General features: G+C 32.8%; 2 protein-coding genes across 4 annotated transcripts; one reads left to right on the top strand and one right to left on the bottom strand.

Annotated features, from left to right (window-relative positions):
- Positions 1-10: 10 nt before the first annotated feature.
- Positions 11-3798, bottom strand: LOC111020320 (SMAD/FHA domain-containing protein). 3 transcript variants are annotated; one of them, XR_015792913.1, is made up of 3 exons: positions 3217-3798; positions 2492-3005; positions 11-149 (listed from the first exon to the last, which is right to left on the bottom strand). XR_015792913.1 is itself a non-coding variant. In XM_022296963.2 (2 exons), exons 1-2 carry the CDS (start codon positions 3659-3661, stop codon positions 2545-2547), a joined length of 906 nt encoding a protein of 301 aa, XP_022152655.1. In that variant the 5' UTR covers positions 3662-3798; the 3' UTR covers positions 2313-2544. The 3 variants fall into 3 exon arrangements, 1 of the variants encoding a protein (XP_022152655.1); XR_002602654.2 differs by having other exon boundaries at positions 44-182; XM_022296963.2 differs by lacking the exon at positions 11-149 and having other exon boundaries at positions 2313-3005.
- Positions 3799-11122: 7324 nt separating this feature from the next.
- On the top strand, positions 11123-15204 carry LOC111020355 (Survival protein SurE-like phosphatase/nucleotidase). Its single transcript, XM_022297007.2, has 10 exons — positions 11123-11701; positions 11933-12027; positions 12355-12422; positions 12514-12557; positions 12656-12733; positions 12825-12978; positions 13868-14017; positions 14195-14305; positions 14562-14630; positions 14786-15204. Exons 1-10 carry the CDS (start codon positions 11403-11405, stop codon positions 14885-14887), a joined length of 1170 nt encoding a protein of 389 aa, XP_022152699.1. The 5' UTR covers positions 11123-11402; the 3' UTR covers positions 14888-15204.
- The last annotated feature ends 770 nt before the right edge of the window (positions 15205-15974 follow it).

Here is a 15974-nt window from a genome sequence, read left to right as displayed (position 1 = left end):
CTCCTGGATAATTCGATGGCAGGGAAGAATCGCGCTCTTGTAGGTGAAATTTTTGGAGCGTTTTCGAGGATAAAGAGATGAAATGGTGGGCATGGAGCCGCTATCTGTCCATGACACGCCGTCCGTTCGTGGATTATCAGTCACTCCCACTGAAGCACTTATATGGAAGATTCTTTATTTTGCTATAGATGGAATGATGCCATTACGTATTAAAGTTAATTGTTTATTTAAAATAATTAAAAAAAAAAATTAGTAGGAGATTTTAAGATTTTCCCAAAAATGTTGAAAAATGATTTCAATTTTATAAAAAAATGTTGATAAAAATAATAAATAGTATCCATGGATATTTCTATAAAAAAAAGTTATCTAACCCTTCTGACCTTCGTTCTCATCTATTGTTTCTCATTTTCAGTATTTTAAAAATATAAGTGTTTCTGTGACCGATCCTAAATTGTGTAAAAAATTTTAGAAACAATAAAATCAAAAATTTTAATATTATTTCTAGTTTTTTTTTCTAAAATATAGATAAAAGTATCATTTTTTATTTTTAAAATGCATAAGAAATATCAAAGAATAAATATAACATAAAAATTTGAATATTTAAGTTGAAATTTAAATTTCAAATAAAACTGATTTTTTTTTAATAAGAGACATGAGATATATGGAGAGATATAAAACTGCTTTTTGATTTCAGAGAACAACAAGCAAAAGATAATTACCAAATATGTTTTTATTTTCTTTTCTCAATTAAGGGAAAAAAAAAGAAACAAAAAACGGTTATCAAGTGTAGAAACAAACTCTTTATATCTTACGTCGTCGTCATGAACTATAACTTTTAATGTATATGAACTTTTGCCCTTTTTATCATGGCAGTTGTACTCTCGCACTCCAGTTCAAGTACAAATTGAAAGACTTAGACTTAGAAAATATGTTTAACGATATCCATTTTAAAAGAAAAAAGAAAAAATTTCTCAAAAAAAAAAATAATGAAAAAATAAAAATTATAATGGAAAATAAGTAAATAAATAAAAATTCTACTCACATTTCATATGTATTTGTCAAAATACCTTTAAAATTTTAGGTGCTGTTTGGTAGTGTTGCAGAAAATTATTATCAACTTTTCAAGATGAATATTATTCGTTTGAGTTCGATTTCAAGAGTGTTTCCTAGGAAAGGTCTGTAACTTGGGCTTGATTCACTTTTCGTATTTAGACAAAAGTTAATAGCAATTATTTCAATGAAGCACTCCTAAAGTTTGTGAAATAATGGATTCAAACCAGTCAAAAAAGATGGCCAAACACATACAGAATCTCTAAATAAAAGGTCACTCAAATGCTTCTAATCATAATTATGGTTCAAGCCAGAAAATGCAATTTCCATGCCCCAAAAGATTAAATAATTGCTCTTCCTCCTCTGCAATAAAAAGGAAAAAAGGGAAAGATTACGATTTTAAAATCACATTTTTCATAGGGTCCTCCTTATCTCTTCCTACTCTGAGCTTGCGTTATGGAAGATGGAACCAAGAAGAAAGTATCAGATGTCGTGCATTCAAACACGGAAACGTGGAGGGCCAAAAGGCTATTCATATTTATACACATTCATTCTAAATGAACTACAAGAATATGATGTTTAGATCGTTATCTAGGGGTTTAAGTAGAACGTTTAAGAAGCCAACAGATTTAGGAAGCCTGAGTTTCAAAAAAACTGTGTAAGAGTGAGTTAGGAAGTGTAGGTTTAGAGTACGGTTGAAACTTATGGGTTTCACGTCCAACAAACTCCTGGCTCGAAAAATCTATGGGATAAACATGGGTTCTACATCTTAAGTCAAATTCATTAAAACTCAAACCCAAACCCAAACCGTCACCGCAAGTCACCCACTTGCTCAAGCTTCTGGGTCTAATGATAATCTAAAACCACCAATATGCCTTTCCATACAACTCTAATATGTCATACTCGAATCAAGAGATTAAATGACATTAGTACGACTGCCGATCGAGATTATGTCCACGGGCTACTGAGTTCAGTACAAGGATGATGATAGACTACAGGTATTGCAGGCTCATGAGTAACACATCATAAAAGCAAAATGAAATTATTCTAAAGAATTCCTCGCGGCCTCCATATCCATAACAAGGGAATGATCCAGTCTTTCTCACCATTTCCTAAAGAATAATGCACATAGTGGAAGCTAAGAAAAAGAATCCAAACAACAGCAAGAGCCCTCAAATCTAGGGGAAACAACAAGAATTCAGATAATGGAAGTTTAGGAAAGAAGTCTGTAAAGGATATGAGATGCTCAACATTAGAACAAGTGACAAAAAGAAGATCACGGATGGATTTCCAATATATCAACATCGAAAATTAATCAATCCATCGAAAAACCCAAAGATGATTTTCAAAATATAATTTGAACTAAAACATAAAACTGACTCTTCTTCTATATTTCACAAGATTATGACACTAACAATGAAAGTACTATACAAAGACAAACCTGCCCAGAACAAGCCTAAAGTTAGCAGCAGCCAAGCGAAGCTATTCGCTCCATCAATCTTCATCCTCATCATCGTCGTCCGAAAATTCTTCTTCTTCATCTTCGTCCATCTGTTCTTCGTTGTCTACTTCATCATCTACAATAAAACCTCCTAAAGTTTCATCATCTTCATCTTCTTCATCATAGTCTTTGTTAGAATTAGCAGCTTTATTTTGATCCTTGTTAGTTTTATTGTGATCCTTTGATCTCGTGGAGTATTTGGGTCTTTGAACCTTTTTTGCTTTTGCAATCATTTCCACAGCATCTTCATTCTCATCTGTCCAATCTTCATCGTCACTGTTTGCTCCTTTTTTTCTCTTCCCCCTTACTCCTCTCCTCTTTCTCCTCCCATAATCTTCATCATCATCGCTTCCTTTTCTCGGCTCATCCAGAAACCAGTCCCACTTTTTTGCATCACGAATCACTCGATTGCCATAGCATTCAAACTCGTGCCCCATAACAAGAAAACCAAATTCTGACAAGGGAACAGTAAGCACAATCAGTATGATAGATTTGCAATTTGGAACTTCTAAACAATTTTCTCGTTTGTTCTTTTTAGTAACTGCTAATTTTACTTTTCATTATCAAAATCCAACGCTTAATTTGTAAACAATCTGAAAAGTGATGGTTAGTTTATTTTCCTACAATTTTTCTCGGAAAATCAAGATAGGTTTTCGGGAGCAAACCTTTGACAGGATCAATGCCAGAAACATCGATATCCTCCGAATCAGAAGAACGCGTCAACCTCTCAGCAAATTGATCCTCGGTCTTCGGAACAATTCGCTTCCCTTCTTCGATTTCAGCGATTTTGTTTAATTTGAACCAAGTCGGTTCCTGCCCGCCCACGCAGAACGATTCACCAGGCGCAATCTCGCCCTTTTCCGACCTTCTAAATGTTCTGATTTCGCCATTTTTGCCGCTCCGAACCCAAATAGGGTTTCTCCCAATAACCTCGAAGGAAATCCAAGGCTCCACGGGAGCTCCATCACAGTTCTCTGAGGTTTTAGCTTCGATTAAAAGGTGACGACGAGATACTGTCCGATCTTTGGAAGCAAATCCTGAGCCTCTCCCGAATATCGTCACTGGCTCACCTACAACTAACTTTGAACCGTCTTCGCCGGCTATCTCCATTGATTGAACGGCCCGCTTCGAAATTTTTGGAAGCTGAAATTTCGGAAACGCTCTGTTATTTGCACCGCCGTCGCCGAGCGAGCGGTGTCTTCGGCTCGAAGCTTCAGTTCATTTCCGACATGTAGCTAGTCTACAGTTGTACACCGTAGTGAAAGCATGACGACATGTCGTTTGAAAGCTCTACTACAAACCATAGTCCTAAATATACGTCGATATATCGATATTTCTATAGATTTGACAACGATATGAGAGATGAATCGATATTCCCATTATAATACAAGAAAATCAACAAAATATAACTAATATATACATAAAATTAATTATAATTATGTTTAACTAATTTAGAAATAGGAAAATGTTTATTTATTAATTTAAATATTTTTTTTACCATTGATATTCATAATTTTTACAAAAATATCAATCGACATCGACATTTTACCGATATTTCCATAAAATTGAGACCTTGATATTTTCATTAACGTCGACCTTTAAAACATTGATACAAACACGCATACAAAGTATCTTTATCTTTTCTTCTTTTCTTTTTTCTTTTCTTTAAACATATTTTATATGATAAAATATGAGAATTTGAACTCGAGGGACGGTCACTTGATTTTTTGCCAACTTTTAAAAAATTACCAAATTGCACTTCTTTATCTTCGAAAATACGAAAATCAATTTTAGCTTCCCTCCTCTTTCCCCTCTCTATCCTTGGTCTTTTCTTTCTACTTCCAAATAATGTTCTTATTCACAAAATTTATGCTTCTTCCCTCTCTCTCCTCTTTCTCTCTTTAAAAAAATCTTCCTCCTCACAAAATTCATTGGTGACGAGCAACGGTTCTATATAGTGGCATGATTCGTCCACCGATTCTCCAACCAATATAGATTCGTTCATGAAGTCGGTAGGTTGCTACCATTGTTAGAGCTTGCTCCTTTTTTTCTAATTTCAATTTTATGAGATGAATTGAACTATATTTGGTTCTGAAAATATGAAGACATGTATATGTTTTATTTTCTTTTTCTTTTTTTGGATCGACCAACTCTGCCTTCTTCGATGATGGACTCAAAGACTCACGTTCAAAATCTACGATTTCTCTCTTCGACGACGAACTCAGACGGTGTGGATGGGAAGAAGTTTTGTTACTTGTATTTTTTTCCAACAAGATGGACAAGAAAAGAGACAGAGTGAGAGAAAAGAAAGTGGGAAAACAGGGAGAACGAGAATGAGAGTGACAGCAAGAAAAACAAAGATAGAGAGAGCAAAGACGAGAGAGGGAGCGAAAATGAGAAATTTTCTAAGGGAATCTTTTTGTTAGCATCCATATATATGAATTAAATTTATCCTTAAGATGGTATTAGAACGGGAGGTCTTAAATTATTTTTTTTATCTTCACCGATGACAAGAATATGAAAAGGGGATATCAACTTCAGCGAGACACCATAGTCATATTTACTATGCATAGATTTTTCATTCTCTAACTTATTTCTTCCATTTCCTAACTTTTTAAAAAACATAAAATTAAAATGGTTTGGTTGTTTTCAATTTTCTAAAAATAAAAGAATAGTTATTTTTGTTTTTAAAAAACATAAAACAAGACAATAAAAAAACTAAAAACATAAACGGTTATAAACGGCCTCCTAAATTTGGTTTCAATATACCTTTTCGATAGGTTATTTTTTGTTTACACTTTTGACCTTTTGCACTGTCGGTGACCCAACTTAAATCAATTTATATTTTATTATTTTAAATAAAATATATTTTAGTTGCTTGCAGTTGCACTGCATAAAAATACATAAAAGAATTGTCTATAATGTCTTCGGTACAATTATATTACTGGAGACAATAAAATTATAGAGTATATAAATATAATTGTTGAACATGGTTCAATAATTACTAGAACATGCTATTAAACATAATTCATCAAATAATGGAAAAATAATACTTCTTACAAAATTTTGTATAAAATTTGTCCATCCATAAAATTACGGTTTTGTTGTCCTCGAAACCTTAAAAAGTAAGGAAACGTGGCCAAAGCCAAATTTAAAGAAACTATTTGTAAACTATATTCATATTGAAAAAAAAAATAATTGGAAGTCAATTATTGAATCAAGGCTTCAGGCAATGGACGGAAAACTTACCAATTATTGAATGTCAGTATTATTTCTAGCCATATATTTAATTTTTACCACATTTTTAAAGTGGTTAAAATTCTAACTTCCAATTTTTATAAATCGATTATATATGTCTATGTTGAAGTTGGCCACCTAAATTTCTAACTGAACTGGTAGTTTTTTTTTTTTTTGTTTCACCCTATAAACTATTTTATAAAATTTAATTTATATATTTTGATGAAATTACGAGTTGGGATATTTAAACTTTTAAGGGTTGTCTTATCGATTATAAGCGTATAACAAGTTCTAAATTTGTAGGCCTCATTTGATTTTAGTTTTCATTTTCAAAATTTATGTCCACTCCGTTTTGGTTTCTTTCTTAAGCATGTATTTTACCACTTATAAAAACATTTGAAACTAGCCATTAGTCAATCTAAACATGACTTAATTAGTTAAGTAGTTAAAGCATTTACTCCCAACTAAAATGTTATGAGTTCGACCTACGATCTTTTAGCCATGAATATATACCTAATCACTACTTATGTTTACACTTTTGAAATATGTTATATATCTTATTATTAATATAAATTCATATTGGTGACTAATGGATGATATTTTTTATGTTTCATAAATATTTATACGATATATTGGAGGTGATTTCTCACCCGTCATGTGCCAACATTTGATGGCGCGACCATACTACAGTGAATCAAGATAATGAATCACGGTAAAGAAGAACAATAGCTTGGACCTCTCATAAGGCTGAGTGATATGTCGCAAACTTAAAAGTTATATTTCAGGTCAAACTGACTTATATCTCTTACCTCGGTCGCTTGAGTTAACAGTCGAGTCAAACGATCATAGCATCTATAGGCTCAAACATCCAATAGAATCTCAAACAACACAACAAAATTCTTGGAGTTGTCAAAGAGCAGTTGAAGGTTTGTCGAAAGTCTTCTCAGAAGTCTAATAAATAGAGATATTCCACCTCATTTTCAGGTACGTGAAACTATATTATCTCAAAGTATAGATCATACAAACACTTGATCTAACGAAGACTGTGGATCAATACTACTGTAAGATCTTGTAATTATGTCATATTTCCTAATCATGATTCGATTGCAATAAGGTTGGATTGTTCCTACATCCTTTGGGTTTTTTAAACAGTGCCTTTTATTTGGTAGGTAACATCGATGAAGCTACTGCGAAAGCTACAAACTTAGAAATGGAGAGCAAATTAAAGAAGACCTGAAATTGTGGGAATATTTCTTTGGCCCCTCTTTCAAAATACACTTTCTATAAGGTGATCCAGCAAACTTCAAGGATTGAGAACTACGACCATTACAGGTTATTCAAGAAACTGAAAGGATAATGGACAGAACTATACTAGAGTCAGACAGCATCAAAAGTAGAAAATATGAATATGATTATTCCTAGCTTTCGGATTACTGTAAATGCTAAAATCCCATCAGATTTCCTCAAAAATTAAAGAATTTTATACACACAATGTTACACCATCATCTTTTCTTGAAAGCTGTAGAAGCCGTTGAGAATTTGGAATGCCTTTTTAGGACGGGCAAGGTCCATGAGAGAGGTTTTCCTATTATCCGCCGCTAGAATCAATCGATAATGGAGCAACATGCTATGTTTTCTCCCACATTGCTAGTAGGTAGATGGGTCGCACACTCGACACACATGTTTTGGCCTTGTGTGTCCATAACTCAAAATAGGCGACCTAACGGCCGCCGCCCGACTAAACATACTAATAGTCACCATATTCATATGGGCTATTGAGGAGTAAGCAATGAGCGCAAGAGTGGTAAAGAAATATATATTATATCAATCACGATTCCCCTCATCTTTTTGCAAAAAGCCGCTCCATGATGGTAAAGTCTCCTCTTGCGCTTCTTCTGTTTTGCAGGTCCCTCGATCATTCATTAGCTCATTAGTTCGACCTTCGTACTATTGATCATTTTCAGGATCAAACACGATATATGAGAAAAATATCAATGTCGAATCCTCTAATGTACGATATACCAATATGTTGATGGATATTTTAATCTTTGATGGAAGTCTAATGTTTGTTCAATAGGTTTATAATTTTTTTTTTTTATAATTCCAAGAACCTTGTTATTTATTTATTTTACTCGTGAGATAGAAATATTAAAATTTCTGGAGTATGGGCTTTGACACGTGCGATGTCCCCTTTCTCTCCGGAGTCTTGAAACCTTGATTGCATTTTTGTTTGGATTCGGGATATATGCGGCAACGGAACGGGATAAGAATATCCCCGTTCCTCGTCCGGGCCAACGTGTTCGCCACACACTTTCAGTTTCACAATCGGGGCCCACCATCTGCTTAAATAACATTACAGTCAGATGAGGAATCGACTTGGCCAACTCATTCACACAACTTCTTTTTTTTCTTTTTTCCAATTTCATATGTTTGGTTTTTTCAAAAGAGACGGTCCAAAAAACGGCGAAAAGTTAGAAATTTAGCCGATGATTAGTCTCCTAATTGCTCTCGTTCTCATCCCATTCATATTAAAGTCGTACTTTGAATTTAAATTTCAAATTATATTTTTTTAAACAATAAATTTCATATTACTTGATTAATCGCGTTAAAAATTTGTTAATCCAAACATAGTTTAATAGATAAAATATATATTGTCATCTCAAAATTTATGATTCAATTTCTACTCCTATAAATATTGAACTAGAAAAATTGTAGTTTAACTCCAACGACCGAACGAGCCTAACATTTCAATCATGCATATTTTTGTGTTCATATTTGATAACACGTTTTAAATATGAATGTGATATTTTTTTTAGTTCAATCAATGGATTAGGAGAAATCAAACCTTAAACTTTATTTTATTACTTTGATAATTTAAACTTTAATATTAAGATAATAGCAAAGTCATGGTTCAATTATGATAAACTTAATATTTTTTTTTATATTTGTCATTACCTACTATCTTGGATGTTAACCCCCATAAATTACAAATTTCCAAACAAATCTAAATGAATTAATTCTTATAATGGACAATATGAGTACAATTCAACTAGTTAAGGCATAAACATATAACTCCGATCAAAAAATTGTGAATTTCAATCATCACTTCACATCTTGTTATACTAAAAACCACGTTCTTATATTTGGTAGTAAATTAGTTGGTGTTATTTAACATGACAACAAACTCACCTCTTATAATTTAGATATACAAATATTTATATTTGATCAATTCGAGCACAGTTGAGTAAATAAGAAACCAAATAAGGATGATGGTTCGATTCTCCACTCTAATGATCCAACCAAAGTGCTGAACTCATGTATATATAGTTCAAGTTAAAAAAAAAAAAAAAAAATATATATATATATATATATATATATATATATATAAATAATGTGTAACTTTTTTATATTAAAATGGCCATTGTTTTTATTTCATCTGTAATTTTTTTAACAGGTTAAGATGATGTCAACTTATATTGATATTTTAATTTCACCATGAAAACTCCATTTATATTTATTTATCTTAGCGATCATGTATAAATATCATATACAATTGTAAAGTGGACTTTTTTTTTTCTTTTAACAAATCATATTATTAAATTTTTTATATTCGTTTTTAAATAATTAGTTTTTCTTTACAATAATAAAAATATGCCATTGTAAAGTTGGGCAAGTAACCAATAATATATTATAAATACAAACAAATAAGTCTTACTTATAAACAAAGACATAAATATAATGGAAATGTCTCACCTAATAATAAATAATAAATTTTTTTATATATAATTTGAACTTAACTCAACTAATTTAGGTATCTATTTCTCACCAAGAGGTCCTAAGTTGAAATCATCGTCTACTCAGTGTTGAAAAGGAAAAAAAAATAATAATATTTTTCACTTAAATTATATTTATAATAAATAATACATGATGTAGAAATAAAGAATAGGAGATACATATACAACTTACAAAATTAATTCATACTTTTTTTAGATTACTTTTCAAATAATTACATTACATGAATATATGATTGCATGATGAAATTTGAATTTATATTCGATTAAGACAAAACAAAATGTTGAATAGTTAAAATACAAAATATGAATACGAGATTCATTTAAAAAATTTTATAATTCAGTAACGAGGGGATTTCAATATTGAAAGTATGAACAGCTAATCAATGTATTGATCAATTAAGTTATGTCTATACCTTAGCAACTAGCAAATTTTAATAAAAAAATTAAGACAAGAATACATGGTTAAAAATTAATGATTTTTTTAGATAAAAAAAATGGATCTTTGCCAATATGAATCTAGCTCTACGGTAACTAACATCTACCTCTGACCAAGAGGTAATGTATAGGATTCCATTCGTCCCATAGTTGGGAACTAATGATTGGTTCTGTCTACAAAGATTTTGGATTTTCTCATAACGATGAAATTATATCGGGTCTTGTTTCCACTTTTCCAGTCATTTTTGACACAATTTTTAAGAGTTCGATTCCTCCATTCCACTCGTACTCAAAAAGAAATAAAAAATAATGGAGAAATAAACAACCAAATAAAAAATTTAAAGAAAAAGACTATAAAATTTTGGTTATAGGAGCCTCAGTGATGTAAAGTTTACAAAGCTTGATTTAGTCTAACTAAAAAAACTTAATTTAGCCTAAAGATAATAATAATTTTCAATATTTTTTTATTTTGGTAAAATTATCTATATTGATTTCAACGAAGTACCTATAATTTTGCTAAAATTTTCAAGCTATTATTAAAGATACGTTTTGGAATAACTCTAGTATTTCGTCATTTCCTAAATCATATATATATTGTAAAAAAAAACATTACTATTTTACATAAGAGCAATTTTGAGCAATTTTGATCATGTCAAATATATAGTAATATTTTACAATGATATATGAGCGATTTTTTTCAAAAAAATACATGTCATAAATGCAATATTTTTCTTATTTGATGTACAACATGTATTTTCAAAATCAAAATGTAATTTAATATAATGTTAACTTAATAGGTTAAAATACCTATCTCAATCCTAAGATAGGAATTTGAATTTCTACCCATATATTACTTATTAAAAAATAGAAAAATAATGTCAGGGGTACAAGAAAAATGTGTCAAACAAGAAATTAAATTAAATTAAACCTTGAATTGAAATGGTAATTTAAGATATTATTTTTCTTATGCTAAAAAGCGATTAAAAAAAAAGAAAAAAAGGTGAAGTTTTCGCTTTTCATTACGGAAACAGAAAAGTGGAAAATGTACCGAAAACCTGCTACCATTAATTACTGTTGTTTCTTCTTCACCATTTTGGATGACGCCATAAAAACCAGTAAACTCTCTCCCTCTTCTCTCTCTCTCTCTCTCTCTCTCTCTCTACGAAAGTAACGCCGTTTGAACCGGACCACCAATCTATCTTCCCTCACCAATTTCACCGTTTTCATTTTCAGCGCTTTATTGTTGTTCCTCTTCCTTTTCTTCTGCTCATTTCCCTCTGATTTTAGGGTTCTGATTTCTGATTTCTTGCAGAGAAGCTTCTTGTTCGTCTTCTTGCATCCCCAAGAATCACCCTTCTTTTTGTTGTCCTTTTGAATTGAAGTCTATGACTTCCTCTACTTCTGTGAAGAAGAACTTCTTGCCTCCGGGCCTTGTTTCCAATCTTGAAGATGTCCTACGCAGCAGGAAGGGCGCGGGGGAACCAGGCGCTGAATCCAAGGATGCCACTGCATCCGCCGAGCCTTCCTCTCCTACTTCTGATGCCAATCTTGAGGTTTCCGGAACTCCCAAGCCCATTATTCTTGTTACTAATAGCGAAGGAATCGAGTCTCCTGGACTCACTTACCTCGTTGAAGGTCTTGTTCGAGAAGGTTCATACAACGTCCATGTCTGCGCTCCGCAATCGTGAGTTGATGTTCTTCCTCTTTTTCCATCTTTTAGTGGATTGGATTTATGTTTTGGCTACTTGAGCACTCTTTCAATATTTGTTTCTTGTTGTGGATATAACTGTCCGTTTTTGGCATTCTGTTGTGTTATTGATTATTTTCATCTGTACATGCGTGATTTCTTTACTTGATATCTTCGTCGTTGAATATCGAAAACTCGTGATTTAAATAGTTCGGGAATCTGCTGCAGGGACAAATCAGTGTCAAGTCATTCTGTGACTCTACGAGAAACGGTTGCCGTGAGTTCTGCTGAAATAAACGGTGCCACAGCCTACGAAGTTTCGGGTATGACCATCACTGCGGTTTTCCTTTAATATTATCTTTTCAACTGTCATAACTTGTCATGGATATGATCTATTTTGATTAAATTTGGGTTTTTTATATTCTCTGATTTCCCTGTGTTGTGAATTAAACTTCGTCTAATCTTTTATTTTTTGGTTTAATGTTTTTGCGCAAACAGTTTAATTCATCAGCCAGAATCATGATGTTTTCACGTCACTGGTCTATTTTAAACTTGTTTCCCATTTGGCTATTGGTTGTACACAAACATGCATCCTTGCCTGCAGGCTGCAAAATTTCAATGGCTAATTGCACTGGGTAACTCTTCCTCAGGAACACCGGTAGATTGTGTGTCATTAGCACTATCTGGAGCTCTTTTTTCCTGGTCAAAGCCTCTTCTGGTTAGAATTTATAGATTATAGCTGTGGGTTTTCTAGATCTACTTTAATTCCCAGTAATCTGTCATGATGATATATTTGGTATAAATTTCAGGTAATTAGTGGAATTAACCGGGGATCGAGCTGTGGTCATCATATGTAAGTTCTGTCTGTTATATGAAGAAGTCAGCGTAGGCCGCAATGTTTATCATTTGATCCTTGATCTGGTGCTAAATCTGCATGTTTAAATCTGCCAGGTTGTACTCAGGCGTTGTTGCTGGAGCGAGGGAGGCATTAATTTGTGGTGTACCATCTATATCAGTATCTCTGAATTGGTTGGTTGATGATGTATTTTCCACATTGAGCTTCACCGCTGCTTAGTTATTACTCTTAAAATATATTTTCCTTCATTGTATTAAACTTCAGGAAGAAGGATCAAAGCCAAGAAAATGATTTCAAGGATGCTGTTTCGGTCTGTTTGCCTTTGATAAATGCAGCTATAAATGATATAGAAAAGGGAAATTTCCCTAAAAGTTGCGCTCTCAACATTGAAATACCTACATCTCCTTTGACAAACAAGGTTTGCACTTCACTTCCTTTTACATTTTAAATTGAAAATTCTCTAACTTAGTGGAAAAATATGTTCCAAACATGTGAGTAGTTGCAATTAGGAATTTAGGATGTTATATCACCTGAATTTTGCCTCTCCCCATTGAATGATTCTTCTTTATTATCTATAGAAGAAGTGATCTCTAGAATGCATCATTCGATGTTTTAATCAAATCAACTGTAAGTTGCAGGGAAACCCTTTATTTTTTATTATAGGGAGTACTAATTGAAAGTCGGATAAAACTTATATTGACTTATGCTATGTGTAGCAAATTATGAATCTGCAATATTCAAGAAATTTTTTCCTCCCATGTCTATCAGGTTCTTGATTGTTTTATTAGTTAGTAGATATGAAGTATTGTACTTCCGTTCAAGTCTAGTCCAGGAATGACTATAGTTGGTATTCAATTCTAAGTTACCTGCAATCTGTTGCACTTCGTATTAACACCTGTTGTTCCTCTCTAACTAGTTGGTATATTTTTCTCCTTAAGTCCTCACCTATTTTAATAGCTTGAAAAGGTAATGGCTAATTGGTTACTGCTTCAGTTATTGTCAAAGTTACAGCTTTCAGTCACACAATCCTGAATTTGTTGTTCCTAAGTAGTCAACCTGCAATATGGGCCTCGTGTATTAACTCGGGATATCATTCTAGCCTCTAGGAATATTTTTCCAAATCTTTTCTTTTGCCCAATTTAAAATTGTTATTATTTATAAAATATTTATCCAGTTTTTGGTTAAAATAAATTATCTATGTATCTTTTTTAGAAAAACGAAGAGTTTGTTTTGCTATTATTATTCTCTGTTTATCAGGATGTAATTTCTCGCTATTCTTGGTCAGTATAGTTGACATTTTTTGACAGGGATTTAAATCAACAAAGAGAAGTCTGTGGAGATCTACTCTGAACTGGCAGGCTGTATCGGCCAGCAGGTATTCTGCTGGACATTTTATGTCCAATCAGCAAAGTCTTGGTCTTCAGCTTGCACAACTTGGTCGAGATGCCTCTGCTGCTGTGAGTAGCTTCAAAAAATTATGATGCGTCTTCACATTCGTTAATTCTTTATAAGTGGAGTTGTTGGTCAAGTACTTCTTAACATCTTGTCTTAATAAGTTATACTCTTGAAAAGGAAGGATCTCTGTGCATTCTCTGTTTTTGTGGTTTAGAATAACAAATTTCATTTTTCATTAGGGAGCTGCTCGCCGCTTAACAACACAACGGCAGAATATCGTGGAAATTGAGTCAACTGGAGCAGTGGGAAAATCTGATTCTGAGCGGGTGAAGAAGTTCTTCCGAATGGAGGTATTGACTGTAAAATGACTCTTGGATTCAGCTTGGAGAATGCTTTTAACTTCTAGAATTGTGCCCACCTGTTGGAATAGGTGAATGGCGTTGATCACATTCAAACTGTGGTTGTGCTGTGCGCATGCTCATGTGCTGTTTCTGCATTTCTATTTACCTCTAAACTATTTATAACTTTCGGCTGTTTATGATTTTTTGCCGTTCGTCCATTCGTCCCATAGTACACCACGAGGAAACTCATTTATTTCACGTGCAGTTTCTGGATAAGGAGCAGGATAACAAGAAGGACGATGATCTGGATTTTAGAGCCCTTGAAAATGGATTTGTAAGTTGATTGACCTTCATCTTGAATGATCTATTTTGTTTCCCTTTTCTTTCCAGTACAAGCCCCTTTTTTTTGTCCCAAACGATAAAGTCATGATTGAATAAGTTTCTGAGTGGTCCTTTGTTTTTTGGTTTTTCTTTTTTCGACGAGAACAGGTCGCAGTAACCCCTCTTTCCCTCACCCCCAACATTGATCTGGACATCCAAACAGCTGCCTCTGATTGGATCTCCACTGCACTTCATCCGGCGGCGCAATAAGTCGGACAGTCCCTTTCCGGCGGCAATGATTTGTGTACATCTAGAGTTCGGCTCACTACCCTAAATTTTTTTGTTCTTCTTTTGTGGGTTTCACATTCTGCTCATTCTGGTTTACGGCTTTCATTCTCCATTGATATTCCCTGCCCCCACGTTCTCAATATATATATATATATATTTTGTAGTCTTGTTAGTTGTTCCCTATTGATTCATGTAGTTAGTAAAAGTACTTGCTTGCTGCAATCTGTTTGGCATGTTTTATAAAATGCCAGTTTGTAAACTGCAAGTGGAAATTTGTGGTCTGGATTGATTCTGTTTCATTTCATCTCCTACATCTTCTGCAGTTTCTCAGAATCACTTTTTTTTTTTGCCTTTACTGCTTTCTCACCCATGGTTAGAGTGGATAAATGATGAGAATTTTAAGGAATTGTTATTGTTATTACTATTTTGAGAATATTACATTATACATTTTTGTGGGAAGTAATTTGAACCTTGAACTAGCTCTACAAACAGTTACTTTTCGTAGTAGTTTTGAGGAATGGCATTTATCTCGGAGATCGGATTTGAATGAATTATTATTATTTTTTTTAGTACAATGGATTTGAATGAAATTGTTACACGACATTTGGTATAATATCATGGTTATGTCCTTTTGTTAACATGATTTTTATTTGAAGTGTAATGCCATGGTATAAATTATTATCTCGTCACATTTAATACTAGGAAAGGTGCGGCTATTTCTAGGATTTTTTTCCCATCACATCGTCAAATGGGTCCTTTCCTTCCTTGACAAGGACTGCAATTTCCAGGAATTATATACGTGGATATTGACTTATAAAGAAAAATACACGGATTAAAAAAATAATCTAAAATGATTGCTGGGTTTAGTTAGTTTAATTTTCAGCTGTCATTTTTCTAAAATATAATTATTTTTAAATATAAATTTTTATATTATAATTCAAATATAGGAGATATAGTCAAGTTATGTTGGATTTAATATTTTAAATATAAGATAAATCTATTTTTTTAACTATAAGTCATCCCCCAACCTCTATATTTTCACTAAATTAACGATGTAATATTTGTACAC

The sequence above is a fragment of the Momordica charantia genome, assembly GCF_013281855.1.
Source record: "Momordica charantia cultivar OHB3-1 chromosome 8 unlocalized genomic scaffold, Mcharantia_2.0 BLBB01000008.1, whole genome shotgun sequence".
Taxonomy (NCBI): Eukaryota; Viridiplantae; Streptophyta; class Magnoliopsida; order Cucurbitales; family Cucurbitaceae; genus Momordica; species Momordica charantia.
This window is presented reverse-complemented; position numbering and strand designations above follow the sequence as displayed.